The sequence below is a fragment of the Schistocerca nitens genome, chromosome 4, assembly GCF_023898315.1.
Source record: "Schistocerca nitens isolate TAMUIC-IGC-003100 chromosome 4, iqSchNite1.1, whole genome shotgun sequence".
NCBI lineage: Eukaryota > Metazoa > Arthropoda > Insecta > Orthoptera > Acrididae > Schistocerca > Schistocerca nitens.
The window spans coordinates 634,986,638-635,003,001 of NC_064617.1; the positions used below are offsets into that span (position 1 = coordinate 634,986,638).

At 38.5% G+C, this 16,364-nt stretch overlaps 1 protein-coding gene across 2 annotated transcripts in view; it reads left to right on the forward strand.

Annotated features, from left to right (window-relative positions):
• The window catches only part of LOC126251406 (breast cancer type 1 susceptibility protein homolog), a 284,502-nt gene that overhangs the window by 52,683 nt on the left and 215,455 nt on the right, over positions 1-16,364 (forward strand). For both annotated transcript variants that reach the window (XM_049951814.1, XM_049951815.1), the window contains exon 3: positions 5,181-5,478. In XM_049951814.1, the coding sequence (XP_049807771.1) occupies positions 5,181-5,478 (298 nt within the window). The remainder of the gene's footprint in view (positions 1-5,180; positions 5,479-16,364) is intronic.

Below are 16,364 nucleotides of genomic sequence, written 5' to 3' on the forward strand. Positions count from 1 at the left end.
AAGCGACAGTAAAGAATATATAAATCAAGGGGCTAATGTCAAAATACCCAGACTTGTGAACAGGGGTCGACAAGAGATTCGCGAACTTACACCACTTATTGCCCAAATCACCTGTTTCTGAGCCAAAAATATCCTTTTAGAATGGCAAGAGTTACCCCAAAATCTAATACCATACAACATAAGTGAATGAAAATAAGCAAAGTAGACTAGGAATACATAAGGCAATACTGACCTTATAACATTGAGGAAGGGGAATCCTAGGTTTATTGCTTATAGATTAGGTTCAAAATTTTCATAGTCCATACTGGAATAAACTCTTCAAAATTCTAAAAGTAGCAGGAATAAAATAAAGAGAGCGGAAGGTTATTTGTGTCTTGTACAAAAAGCAGACTGCAAATATGACCGTTGATGGACATTAATAAGATAAAATAGTTGAGAAGAGAGTGAGACAGGGTTGTAGCCTACTCCCAATGTCATTCAATCTGTACATTGAGCAAGCTGTGAAGGAAACCAAGGAGAAATTTGATAAGAGAATTAAAAGTAGGGGGGGGGGGGGGGGATGACGACGACTTTGAGCTTTGCCAATGTCATTGTAATTTTGTCAGTAACTGGAAAGAACTTAGAAAATCAATTGAATGAAATGGATAGTCTTGAAAAGAGGTTATAAGTAAAACAAGGGTAATGGTTTGTACTTGAGGTAAATCTATCAATGCCAAAGGAATTAGATTCAGAAATGGGACATTAAAAATAATAGATGGATTTTTACTATTTGGGCACCAAGATAAAAAAAGAATAGTGTTCAAAGTAGTGGACATATAAAATAGATACTGCTTATGTGAAACAGAAATTTGTTAACATTGGATATAAAGGAAGTCATTTCTGAAGGTTTTTGTCTGGAATGTAGTCTTGTATGTAAGTAAAATTTGGACGATAAACTGGCCAGACGAGAAGAAAATAGCAATTTTTGAAATGTTATACTGAAGATGTATTGGACAGATAAGATAACTAATGGAGGTGTACTGATTCAAACTTGGGAGGTAAGAACATTATGGTATACTTTATAAAAAGAAGGGGTCGTTGATTGGACACATCCTGAGAGATCAAGGGATTTTCAGTTTGCTAATGGAGGGATGTGTGGGGAAAACTGTAGACAGGGACCAAGGCCTGAGCACAGTATGCTGCTTCATATGTATGTAGGTTGCAGTAGTAATCCAAGATGAAGAGGCTTGCAAAGGTTAGGCTAGTGTGGAGAGCTGCAGTAAAACAGTCTTTGGCCTGAAGATCACAACATATTTTACAAAATATGGAGATGATTGCAAGTCCAAGTTCTGCACCTCTTTCTGCCGAGAGTTTCAAAGACAGCGGTAGCGTTGATTGTAAAATTCTGGAAGAGTAGTTCACTGTTCAAAAATTAGGTGAGAAGATGAGAAAGCCAATGACTCATAAATAATGTCATGTTACAGTGAATGTTTTCATTTACTCCTGATGTGTACTTATTTTTGTAACAGAGTATCACAGATTTCACTTGACCTACATATAGTCCAGCGATATAAGTTTTTTATGTTATATAATTTTTTCCAATAAAAATGGTTATTTATTTTTCCAATAACCAGTTTGATTTTTTCTTGAAATATAATTACATTTGTAACTGTAGATACATTCTCTCTTCATTACAGATTTATTTTATTAATCTGTAATTGAATATTGTAGTTTTAACTCCCCCCCCCCCTCCATCCATTGTGAAAACTGCCAGTTTAATCCAATTTAAAATATGGGCAAACATTAAACATTATAGTCACCATTGTAATTACATAGTGTGCTACATATGTGCTTGTTCACTATTTCACTGGTCAAAGTAGATGCAATGTATTACTGTCTCCAATTTGTCCCATTTCTTGTCACACCATGCTAGGGATTGTCCTGCTGAAATGCAGCATTTGAAGTTCCCAGAAGGATTGCATGTGCCTCAAAAAATCGATTTCGTGCATTCTGCCATTCAGGTGGTTCCCAGTAAATAGAAATTCAGATCAAATTATACCCCAAACCATCACTCAAAGCATTTTTTGTGTGTACACTCAACAGTAAAAGCTGCCATATTAAGGCCAGCACCATATCTCAGTAGAACTTAAAAACACTGTGTTTGATGCTCAGCACAGTAGTAACTGTGCGAATGTGCCCATTGATCTGGGACCACCAGACAATGGAAACTGATGTGGTACAATATAGCTCTCGACAGACGGGATGGTATTTAACTATCGGTGCAGACTGGATCACATCTGTTGCAATGCTCCAGTGTTGAGCTAACACTGGACTAAGATGTATAGCCAAGCTGACAAAGGTAGCACTCATCCTGTACTGTAGCTACATTCATAGTCCTGTACCTTTTAATTGCCATATACAATTTTCTTCAATCATCAGGATCTGGTGATGGATAACTGTGAAGGCTGGTCAAGTTGAAATGTCATGGTAGGACACCAGTTTCCCAGAGACCAAGCAGTCTGCCTTGGTCAAACTCATTGATATGATGATATTTTGTTCTTTGACGTTAGTGAGGAATATGTTCAGTGAACTTTTTTTTTTCTCATTGCATGATGACCCTTGACTCTTCAGGCACTGAGCTTACCAAAACGTAAATTTCAAAGTCATGTAAGAGAGGGCCTGCTGGCCCAAAAGTATACTACCTCTCTGCAGTTAATAAATATTGAAAGTGGTGTGGCAGTATAATGTAATGTCTTACTCTTCACTAACAAGTACCATGATTTTGTTAGGAATGCCTTTCATGCTATATGCTGACAGAAAAAAATCACAATCCGAAAAAATAATTAACGCTTTAACTGCTCTGGACGTGTTAACGCGTGCACCTTTGTACCTGTCCCTGTGTGCTCTGAACGTGTTTACGCGTGCCACCATTCCTTCTACCTGTTACTCTGAACGTGTCTTTGTGTAGACACGTTCAGAGTACCAGGTAGAAGGACTGGTGGCGTGCGTAAACATGTTCAGAGCACACAGGGACAGGTACAAAGGTGCACACGTTAATGCGTCCAGAGCAGTTAAAGGGTTAGCATAGAGTAATGGAATTTTGTGAATACATTTTTATGGTGAGTGGGCAAGTGTTATCCTGTTGGAAAACAGTCCCTGGAATGCTGTTCATGAATGGTTACAGGCCCGAACCCTGTTGGAAAACAGTCCCTGGAATGCTGTTCATGAATGGTTACAGGCCCGAACTGGCCTCTTCCTAACTGACACACGGCCATCATTGTCACCATGGCAGAACCAGATTTCATCATAAAACACAACAGATCTCCACCCTCTCCTGCAATGAGCTCTTGCTTAAGACCATTGAAGTCACATGTGTTGATGATGGTTTGAGGTCAGTGAAATGCAGCCTACAGTGTGTCTGGCTTGGAGCTGTCCTTGAGGTAATGAATTGTTCTTTGTGTCACTCTGGTGCCAACTGCTACTTCAATATCTGCTGCAGATGCAGTAAAATTTGCCAGAGCAATATGTTGAACACAATGGTCTTCCCTATCGCTAGTGCCATGTGCCCATCCAGAGCCCAGCCTTCTTGCGACTCTACATTCTCATGACCATGGCCGTCAGCAATCTTATACAGTGCCTACATTTGTGCAAGTCTGTCTGCAGTATTATGGAAGGAATATCCAGACTTTTATAGATTCACAAAGGCGGGAAAAGTTTACTTTATTGGACAATAACGAGGAAAATAACATCCTAACTGATTTTCTCAAATTGGGTACAGAGCCAAGTAGTCATAAAACTTCTACAGTGCAAAGCCATATTACATGTCCTCGTTTAAACTCAATGAGGTGTTGATAATGGTGTCTTCGTCACCTTAAAGGTATTTTTGACTCTGCTCACAACATACAATCTCAACTTCTCAGCAGTTACAATATGTATTTAAAATGAACCTGATTTGCATACTCATAGTAGCGCTACTAGCGACAGCTGCAAGATCTAAACAGGCATCATCATTCAGAGGTAGGAACACGCCTACCAACTTTTGTTGATAACTCCTTATTGGTGATGCCTTTCCTTTTGCCATCAGCGTACTTTAGAAATAACATTTTATTTATATTCTTCCTTAAAATTCCTTATCCGTGATGTTCACCTCTAAATATATCCGTGTGCTAACTATAGTTAAGTGGGCAGGGCCGTGCAAATAATGATGTAAATGAGGTACACATCTTCCACATTTACAGAAACCAATAAGACATGGCTCTTAGGAGAGGTTTTGAGTTTTTAAGTATGAAAGCCTTATACATTATCATCTGGAATAGATTCTTGCCAAGAAACATATTTGAAACAAAAGTATAGAGCATTTATATTTTTTCCTAGTGTCTTAATGTGAATGGGAATAGTTACCAGTATTAACTGTCAGTCCTAATAGTTTCTGTATGTTGACATTTCCTGTCAAACAGTTTCAATCTCTGTGTTGTTAGTTTTTCTCACAAACATATAGGACAGCTCTTTGTCTAGAATAACGGCAATTGTTAGAAGTTCGTGTAAATTGGTAATGCAAGACTAGATAATGTAGTGAAAAATCATTGGACAAGTGATATATTAGAGTAACAGTCAAATTTGTGGGATAATTTTAGGAGCCTACTTGTATGAGTCTTTCAGTAAACCCACAATCTTTCCCTTCTTCTGTCCTTGTCAAAATCGTGCTAATACTCAAGTTTTAAAAATGGCCTTGATGTTGTCATGAAACTCAAATTGACCGAGCGAGGTGGCGCAGTGGTTAGACACTGGACTCGCATTCGGGAGGACGACGGTTCAATCCTGCGTCCGGCCATCCTGATTTAGGTTTTCCGTGATTTCCCTAAATCGCTCCAGGCAAATGCCGGGATGGTTCCTTTCAAAGGGCACGGCTGACTTCCTTCCCCGTCCTTCCCTAATCCGATGAGACCAATGACCTCGCTGTCTGGTCTCCTTCCCCAAAACCAACCAACCAACCAAACTCAAATTGAAAGAGGAAATATCCAGTAGGATGGGTAACATATGCATTTTGTGTGTGTGTGTGTGTGTGTGTAATAATTTTGTAAATTGATTTGAGGTTAATTCAGGAAAATGAAAAGCGCATCTTGCCACGAATGTTGAATACAAGAGTTACTGTTTTACCAGAAGCTGCTTTACAGTGTATGTGTGTTGTAATTTGTTCACAGTGGAATCGTACATAGCTGCCAATTCCAGTTCACATGAGGCTTTTATAGATTCACCAAGGCACAAAAAGTTTGGTTTATCAGACAGTAACAAGGAAAATAACAACCTAAATGATTTTCTCAAATTGGGAACGGAGCCAAGTAGCCATAAAACTTCTACAGTGCAAAGCTCAGTGTCTGCCAGCAAAGTAAATGGGAATGTAGCTTCCCAAAGTAACATCTGGTCTAAGGTGAAAGAAAGCATTATTAGCAGTGATACACTAGGCCAAGCAGAAGCTGGACAGGATGGTCAAAACACATGGTAACGATATCAAAGTATTATTTATTTTTTCGACTGCCTTTATAATTTTGTTTGATTTGCACTGTTAAATAGTTTTTAGATAATATTTAAAATTTTTTAAAAAATATGCTGTATTTAATTTTATTTTATTTGTAATTTTTATTTTCTTCTTCTTGTTTCTTACATGTTTCCAGTTCTCTTCAATAAAAAATTGAAATAAATAAAAATCCATTTATATGGCAGTTTTCTCCAAATTAGTACACACACATATTTACATCAGAATGTAAGAAGTGCAAATGTTTGTATATATAGTTTAAAAACAAAGATGATGTGACTTACCAAACGAAAGCGCTGGCAGGTCGATAGACACACAAACAAACACAAACATACACACAAAATTCAAGCTTTCGCAACCAACAGTTGCTTCATCAGGAAAGAGGGAAGGAGAGGGAAAGACGAAAGGATGTGGGTTTTAAGGGAGAGGTTAAGGAGTCATTCCAATCCTGGGAGCGGAAAGACTTACCTTAGGGGGAAAAAAGGACAGGTATACACTCACGCGCACACGCACACACATATCCATCCGCACATACACAGTCACAAGCAGACATGTCCAGGGCTCTTCACAAAAAGTGGGGTTCGAAGGCTTGTCTGCTACGTGAAATAGGATAGATGGTGATTTGTGGCATCTTTGCTGAAAGATATCACAATTCTGGTGCATGCACAAGTGATTTGGAATGCACCGTTCATCATACATAGTTGAACATCAAGCTCCACAGCAAACCACCCCTACAGGTTCATATGTTGACCCAACGACATCGTCAGTTACAATTGCAGTGGGCAGGTGACCATTGGGATTTGACTGTCAATCAATGGAATTGTGTCTGCTCTTCAGGTGCATCACATTTTTGATACACTAAGTTGCTACTTGTCTCCAAGGACACCATCATCAAGGTGAACGGTGGCTCGAAACGAGCAGCGCGCCATGGACGAATGCTGGTGGGAGCAGTATTATGCTATGGGAGACATTCTCCTGCGCTTGCATGAGACCTGTGGTAGTAGTCAAAGACATACTTACAGCTGCGAACTACCTGCATCCCTTCATGCTTGATGTCTCTCCCGACAGCTATGTTTTCTTTCAGCAGTATAATTGTCCATGTCTCGGAGCCAGAACCATGCTGCAATGGTTTGAGGAGCATTATAGTGAACTCATGTTGATGTTTTGTCGACCAGATTCACCTGATGTAAATCCTATGGAACCCACCTGGGTTGCTGTCAGGCAGCATCACCACATTCGCAAATCAGAGGCCCATCATTTACATCAATTACACGAATTGTTCGTAGGCATCTAATGTTACATCCACAAACCTACCAACAAACTGTCAAATCCCTGAAACACAGAATCAACAATGTATTTCATTTCAAATATGGGCAACTAAGTTATTAAGCAGGTGATCATAATGTTTCGGCTCATGAGTGTAAGTCTCACATATTGTGTTCCACCGTTAAACTTCATTTCACATGAGACCTAGTCCTGCAAGACATACAGGAGACGTACTGTCTTTAATTTTGTGCTTCCAGGTATTTTGCTGATTCTTTTTTTCCACTTTATGCACACTATTTCAACAACCGACCCAGTCGTCTTCTTCAATTTCTGTGGGTTGCTGTTATGTGTTCTCGCTGTTTGAATTGCAACCAGACTGTGGACTATTATTGGTCTCACGCCAGTATTTATAACCGAGTTTGACTCTCAATGCCCAATATACTCATTGATGCTCTTGTTTTTACAGAGCTTGCACTGATATTGCGTCTCATGCAAATTCTATCAGCGTTTTCCAACTCTAGTGGGTGTGAATGCCAGCAAGATTTTAATAAACTTGAGTGCCGGAATTGAGTACTGCAACAGCGTAACTATGCAGGCACATTTGTCCATGCATAATTTCCTGGAAATGCAGGCCATGCATAGAGTGCATTGCTACCCCCGTTTGGTGGGAATTTTTGCACTTTTTTGCAGACAACAGACAGCTGGGGCCCATAAGTGTTTGTGTGTGAAGTGTGTTGAGTTATGCTGTAAAACAATTTATGTGCAATAATGTCTGTTGACTCCAGAGGAAGCACATTTAATTTTATAGGCAATGACAGACAAAGGAAAAGTCATGTGGAATGCCGCTACTGAAGATTATTTGAATAAAAATTTGAGATGTGTTATAGCGACTTAAAAGCACAACTGAGGAGCTTGACATCTGAACAAAAGATAAAAATAGAAATGGAGCTCATTGAAAGCTTCAAATGGACAAATGTCTGGTATCTATGAAATTCCCAAATTTGTTGGTTCCAAGGATGGTAATCTACATATCGTATTTCATGATCACAATATTTTGAAAAGGATAGTTGCTACACACCATATAGCGGAGATTCTGAGTCGCAGATAGGCAAACAAAAAAGAACTATCAGAAAGTAAGCTTTTGGCCAACAAGCCCTTCATTGGAAATAGTCTATTTCCAATGGAGGTCTTGTTGGCCGAATTCTCACTTTCTGATGGTCTTTTTGTTGTGCGTGTCTGTAATTCAGCATCTCCGTTATCTTGTGAGTAGCAATTATCCTTTTCATAATATTGTTACATTCCATCCTGATTTTCCATATTTCATGATTAAATACAAATGACACACTGAAAGTAAATTAACCTTCACAAAACAATTAAGAATGTCCCTTAAGTATTTCTCAGTTTCAGGAATAATCAGTTTCATTTGTATTTATTTGTTCACGTTCCATTGATCCAGTATGCAAGAGAATTGAATGGGTATGGAAACAAGTCATAATTATACATTAGAACTGTACTTACAGATGCTAATAGATACAAATTGTAATATTGTAAAGGAACAAAATATGCTAATTACAAGCTTAGGCGATTCCTACCGTAAAAAAATTGCAATTATTCCACATTACAAGTTACAAATTTGGTAGAATTGAAATGCTTTGTTTTGAAATGAAGAATAAATAATTTGAATGAGTATGTAAGTTGACAGTTTCTAGATAACCAAATTTTATTGCCAGCCTTATCACTGCAATTTTTGAAGCAAAAAATCTAAAATCTCGTTGTGGTCTACTGAAATTTGCAGACAAAATGTTGACATCGCTTTGTATTTCTTTATGTATTCTTTTTCTGTCATCTTTTCATCACAACAACGCAACACAAGCTCCCGAGCAAAGAAGGGAATTCTTAGCAGACTGCTTGTGCAATGAGGCAATGTGTGAACATGAGAAAGCACACGCATACATACGATAGTCATTGAAGGCATCACACATTGCTCTCTTGGCAGCCTAATGCGTTTCATTCAGCATCTTACTCGTATGCTTCATTTTACACCTGTTGTGCAATAATCTCTGTTTCTTTACAGTGGCTGTGTACCATGGAGATTCCCTTCCATTACGAACTGTTCTGCTAGGTACCTATCTATCCGATGCAGGATCAACTACTCTTTTAAACTTGATCCATAGTTCCTCTACATGCTCCAGACCTGTGCTGAAAGTTTCAGGTTTCTCTTTCAGATATGACACTACTGAATTTTTATCTACTGTAGTGAACATATAAATATATCTTTCAGTTTGTTTTAGTTGTCCTTTGTACTTTGCTAATCACTGTTACCACAACCACATCATGATCATGATACCACTTTTGATGTGGATATCCTCAAAGAAGTCAGGCCTGTCTGTTACCATTAGAACCAATATATTTTCATCATGAGTGGGGTTTGTAATTATCTGCTGTAGGTAGTTTTCAGAGAAGGCATTTTGTAATGTTTCACAGGATGTCTTATCGTGCCCACCACTGACAAAACTATAATTTTACCAGTTAATTGTTGGATGATTAAAGTCTCCACCGATGATTACAGTATGGCTCAGGAACTTAGGTACAAGTGAACTGAGGTTTTCTATAAAGTTTTCAGTTACATCAGGAGATGAGTCTGGTGGACAATAGAAGGATCCAATTATCATTTTATGCCTACCCTGATAATGGGTCTTGCCTGAACAATCTCCAATACAGCTTCAATTTTTATCTTGGTGGATTTGAGTTTCTTGTCTGCCGTGACAAATACACCACCTCCATTTCCTGTTGTCCTATCCATTCTATATACACTCAATTATTCCCCTAAAATCTCACTGCTATCAATTTCAGGTTTCAACCTGGTTTCTGTATCTATTGTTATGTGAGCTTCACTGTGTTTCAGGAGTGCTTCAAACTTGGGCACTTAGTTGCAATTGCTTTGGCAATTAACCATTAGGATTTTAATACAGTCAGTTTACCTGAGTAGTAACCTCTCATGTGTAGTGCACAACTGACCTATTCAGGGGGACCCTACAGTTCTGAACCTTAAGGCACAGGTCTAGGAAGTCACAGCCTAACTTGGCACAGAACCGTCAAAGTCTCTGGTTGAGTCCTTCCACTTGACTCGGTACCAAAGGGTCGTGATCAGTTCTGGGGATAATGCAAATTGTGAACTTTGTTGAAACTCCATGCACAAGGCTGGTCTGCTGAGTCTTCTCTGCCAGTCGCTGGAATGACCCAAGTATGACATTGGAGCCGGGCCTCAACCTTGTCCTCCCTAGCCCCCATCTGCTCTGCACAGTCATAATTTGTTCCAACATGCACCACAATCTGCAGTTGGTTGTGCCTGGTTTCGTCAGTGGCTGCAGGACTAGCCTCTTTGACATATTGAATGAGGCCCCCATGCATACACACTGAGTGCATCTGGTGTCCTTTTCTGTCCCTTGCTGCCATTTCCGTAATGGGTACCATCATTCACCATGTGTTTGAACTGTCAATGATTAACAGACCCCTAGCCCTTTGTGTTTGCCTCCTGTTGACAGCAGACAGAACAAGTTTCGCCAAAACAGATGAAGTGAGTCCCACTGGCTCAGTTTCACTTCAGTGAAAGACAGCACCCAAACTTGTTGGTTAGGGGGATCGGTACCACACCTTAAGCCCTCTCTGGTCCCCATCCACCTTGTACAGAATGCCAAGACCTTGGCACACCACTTGCAGTTAGTGGATGAGTAGTAACAGAACCTGTACTTTCTGCAGAGGAGATAGGATCCACAGGAGATGATAGTACTTGAGGTACCTCTGGAACCGGTATCACAGATACATAACTCTTGGGAGCTCTTTCAACACATCGATTCGCAGCAGCTGCCAGTTGTTTGAGAGTAGTTGGCTCTTGGGAGCTCTTTCGACACACCGCAGCAGTTGCCAGTTGTTTGAGAGTAGTTGGGGCAACTTCCAGCTGCTAACGAATGTCAACTGACTCATCCTGCGTTTGAGAACAGCATTCACAGTGGGGCTGCATTTTGGCTGGTGCAACATGTAATAAGGCAGTCATCAAATAACTTTAAATTAAGCCTACTGATTATCTTTCAGTATGTTGAGCCTTTCAATCTGTCAAGTGTTTCAGTCTGTTGAGCTATAAAGTTGACAATTCCCTATAAGAATTAAAGAAAATACACAAAACAAGATTTCTATTAAGGTAACACACAAACCTGTGGTAGAGATTTGTTTCCTAAAACGATGTGAGGTTAATTATAGTTGTTAGCAAACTCGAAAACAGAGTTAATTTATGATAAATGTAGGTAATATAGAGGGCTGCTGCTCTTTAAGTGAAAACTAGATGTAACACAATATGTTAGGTAGAATATCCGATACAGTAATTAAATCGCAAAAACTGATTTACTACAGATTAGTCGTAGATTACGCAAAGGACAATGGTAGCTTTCAAAAATTCTCAGAAACACATGTTTTTTTGCATATACAGTGAAATGTAGAGTGATATATTCTTTGACAGTAACACTGAACCACAAACTCTGATATACTATGAAATAGGTTACGTATCCAAAACGCTGTTACAAGCAAATTTTCGAAGTATCCAAAAATTCTTAAAAATAACCAATTTCTCACATAACTATACAATAAAATTAGAGAACAATCATTTTGAACAGTGATAGGCCTACCGTCCTAAAAAATTTTGAAAGAGCACTATTAAGTATAAGCCTATAGTTGACAATAACAGTAAGAGTTTATTGCAACAGTTGTGAATGTTCGGATTTTCACAGTATATCACAATATAAATGGGTATTGATGAAAGGAGAAAATATAAAAATGCAGTAAATGAAGCAGGCAAAAAGGAATACAAACGTATCAAAAATGAGATCGACAGGAAGTGCAAAATGGCTAAGCAGTGATGGCTAGAGGACAAATGTAAGGATGTAGAGGCTTATCTCACTAAGGGTAAGATAGATACTGCCTACAGGAAAATTAGAGAGACCTTTGGAGATAAGAGAACCACTTGCATGAACATCAAGAGCTCAGATGGAAACCCAGTTCTAAGCAAAGAAGGGAAAGCAAGAAAGGTGGAAGGAGTATATAGAGGGTCTATACAAGGGCGATGTACTTGAGGACAATATTATGGAAATGGAAGAGGATGTAGATGACGATGAAATGGGAGATACAATACTGCGCGAAGAGTTTGACAGAGCACTGAAAGACCTGAGTTGAAAGAAGGCCCCCGGAGTAGACAACATTCCATTGGAACTACTGACGGCCTTGGGAGAGCCAGTCATGACAAAACTCTACCATCTGGTGAGCAAGATGTATGAAACAGGCGAAATACCCTCAGACTTCAAGAAGAATATAATAATTCCAATCCCAAAGAAAGCAGGTGTTGACAGATGTGAAAATTACCGAACTATCAGTTTGATAAGTCACAGCTGCAAGATACAGACAAATGGAAAAACTGGTAGACGCCGACCTCGGGGAAGATCAGTTTGGATTCCGTAGAAATGTTGGAACACGTGAGGCAATACTGACCCTACGACTTATCTTAGAAGCTAGATTAAGGAAGGGCAAACCTACGTTTCTAGCATTTGTAGACTTGGAGAAAGCTTTTGACAATGTTGACTGGAATACTCTCTTTCAAATTCTAAAGGTGGCAGGGTAAAATACAGGGAGCGAAAGGCTATTTACAATTTGTACAGGAACCAGATGACAGTTATAAGAATCGAGGGACATGAAAGGGAAGCAGTGGTTGGGAAGGTAGTGAGACAGTGTTGTAGTCTCTCCCCGATGTTATTCAATCTGTATATTAAGCAAGCAGTGAAGGAAACAAAAGAAAAATTCGGAGTAGGTATTAAAACCCATGGAGAAGAAATAAAAACTTTGAGGTTCGCCGATGACATTGTAATTCTGTCAGAGACAGCAAAGGACTTGGAAGAGCAGTTGAGCGGAATGGATAGTGTCTTGAAAGGAGGATATAAGATGAACATCAACAAGAGCAAAACGAGGTTAATGGAATGTAGTCGAATTAAGTTGGGTGATGCTGAGGGAATTAGATTAGGAAATGAGACACTTAAAGTAGTAAAGGAGTTTTGCTATTTGGGGAGCAAAATAACTGATGATGGTCGAAGTAGAGAGGATATAAAATGTAGACTGGCAATGGGAAGGAAAGCGTTTCTGAAGAAGAGAAATTTGTTAACATCGAGTATAGATTTAAGTGTCAGGAAGTCATTTCTGAAAGTATTTGTATGGAGCGTAGCCATGTATGGAAGTGAAACATGGACGATAAATAGTATGGACGAGAAGAGAATAGAAGCTTTTAAAATGTGGTGCTACAGAAGAATGCGGAAGATTAGATGGGTAGATCACATAACTAATGAGGAAGTATTGAATAGGATTGGGGAGAAGAGAAATTTGTGGCACAACTTGACTAGAAGAAGGGATTGATTGGTAGGACATGTTCTGAGGCATCAAGGGATCACCAATTTAGTATTGGAGGGCAGCGTGGAGGGTAAAAATCGTACAGGGAGACCAAGAGATGAATACACTAAGCAGATTCAGAAGGATGTAGGTTGCGGTAGGTACTGGGAGATGAAGAAGCTTGCACAGGATAGAGTAGCATAGAGAGCTGCATCAAACCAGTCTCAGGACTGAAGACCACAACAACAACAGCAACAACAAATGGGTATTGATACAATAAATAAAAGATTATACAGAAGCAATGCAAACAGTAAAATATGCGAATCTAGAACTTTAAATCGGCATACGAATGTGTTACACATGGTCTCACATAAAGGAAAATCCCAAAGTCATCTTTTATATATAAATAAATGTGTCTGTTGCATGGATTTTTCACTTAGCTGTTTCTGTGTACATTTCTACGCTGACATTCCCCAAGAATAATTTGCAGCATGAGTTTATCTTGGTTGAAACCGCTAAAATGTGCGTCACCAACAAAGCATGTCTTCTGCCTGTTGCAGCTTACAGTCACCAATATAAGTGATCAAACCGTGGAAAATCTAGCATGGACTGTAACAATCTTACAAAAAGGAAAGTTGCTACTCGCCACATATCGGAGTTGCTGAGTTGCACATAGGCACAAGAAAAAGACTGTCACAAATAATAGCTTTTGGCCAGTAAGGTCTTCTTCAGAATTAGATGGCAAACACTCACATACACACTCACGCAAATGGAACTCTCACACACGTGACTGCAGTCTCAGGCAGTGGATCATAATAATGACGAAATACAGCAACTTTACCTTCAGTGAGCTACCTCACTGATAAGACTACATGGTTGATCTTAATCACAAGTAGTGTATTTTTAGCTTAAAATTCTTTAGACCTAACATTGTTGTCAGTCATTTTCACTTTTAGTGTATCTTTCCTCACAGCTTCAATTTTTCTGCTATCAGCCAAAATATATTATCAGCTAAAATATTTTAATCAATAGCTGAAAAATTATTTTTCGTTTGGAACCGTATGATTTGTTGCCTCAGAATTCACTATCCAGTGATCACTATTCAAAGTAACTGTGCCACAGGAAGCACTTGTGCTATCAGCATCTCATTACTCTTTCCCTTTTTTAAATTTCAATCTTTTCAGGGCAGTTTCTGGATTTGTGACTGACTTTGTGACAGTTGTAACAAACAAAAGTACCTTTTCATATTGCTTCTTTCTTCATTTGTTCCTGCCCTTGACACATTGTTCTGTAAGTGATGTTTTTCGACATGTTTGATTACCAGTAGTAATTTTAAAGGACATTACGTGATGTTTATCTTCATTATATTTATGATATGTAGCATATTCAGCAAGCAGATGCCTTTTAATTTTCGCACACATAAAATCACTGTCTGGCAAATTGCACAAAGCTGCAACTGCTGCCTCCCATTCGTGTGGAAATCCACATGGAATGGTCATTGCTAGATCTCCATTTTCAGCTTTGTCACCAGTGTTCACTAGATCTGCTACAGTTTTTTTTTTTATCAGTCATAAATAATTTTCCTTTGATTCACAATTTTTCTTTTTTCTTTTTTTTTTTTTTTTTTTTTTTTGGGAGGGGGGGTGGTGGTAGTATAATTTTTAAAGTTATTCTCATGTAGTTTTTCTATTTGTCAAATTTTGTATATTCATTTGATACTTTGTTGCATATAGAAAAGTACAGTTTTTGCTAATACCTTATGTAGGCAAGATATACATGCTTTTCTATTGGGAACTGATGCACCTTCACCAGGTTCTATATTGCCAGGCTCACTATAGTCCATAAATCAGCATCTGTTAGCATTGATTTCATTTGGTACAACTAGGAAGTGTATTCATTCCTTTTAGTTTTTCAATGCTGTGTCTGTTCTCAGTCAACTTTATATTTTTCTAATCATCTCACTGTTGTTAAGAGAAGATGTCTTCTTTTCCGTGAGATTGACAAAAACAGCTCGGCTTCAACAAGCTTTTTCTATACGTATTACACAAAAATTCTTTTGATATCGGCAAATGTGTAGTCTTTGCCACACCCGTGAGTTTTAGATTGGCCAACTGACACTAACTACTTTCCTGTTTTCATTATTAATTTTTTATTATTATTAGCACTCCTGGGGCCATAACCATTGTTGCAGTAGAATAAAATGGCCATATCACACACATTAATATTTACTGAGAGAAAAATACAATGTACATTATCAAAGCAGAGAAAAATAAATACATTTTTAGCAGGACAAACTTTGATTTCTTTTTAACAAACATCTTGTCACAAAAACGAAATTAATAAAGGTGATCTTGTCCATTTTGTTAACTCTGTTTAATTGAAACAGCCAACTAAAGATTCCTGTTCCTTTTTCATGTCAGGGTATTTTAGGAAGTCTACACTGAAATCTCCATAAACTACAGTTTTTTTTTTTCCCCAACAGATAGCTTAGTAATGCATCTACATTTCTCACATACAGCTGAAGGTTCCTAAAGAGGGTCTGTAGACTGTTACAATTACAAGATAGGTATTCTGCAATAACCTTCTAGGTTTTGATCTTCCCAAAAATTGTGTTTCTTTATTTTTGATGTGGTGTCCCACTTTTAGGTATATTGCAATTCCTCCTTTCTCCATATTAATTCTACATGGAATTGATGGTAGTATATAATGCTGTATATTTAGCTTCCCTATTCCTGTGGTTAAGTGGTGTTCAGAGAGGCACAGATCCCCTGTCACTTCAGAATTTTACACATCTTCTAGATGTACGAGAAGCTCATAATCTACCTTTTTTTTCCTGAACACTCATGTTCTGATGCAACAAACTAATTTTACTTTTCTGAAGACTGGACTGGCTGCCATGCCTACTAAGGTTCCAGCTCTCTTGAGAACTTATGATCAGATGTGTCATTTACTGAAACATTACAGGAATTATTCAAAGCCATAAACTTGAAAGTTGATTATCCCAAATGTTTGATTTTAGTCATCTCTGCCATATGTGGTGCCAAATGATATTGCTCCCTTTGTTTGAATGACTTTTCAGATTTATTGTTTGTGCCATCACATTTATTATTGAAGCTTTCATGGCTGTTGTTCATGCTTTAGGGCAAGTTCTAATTGCAAACAGTTA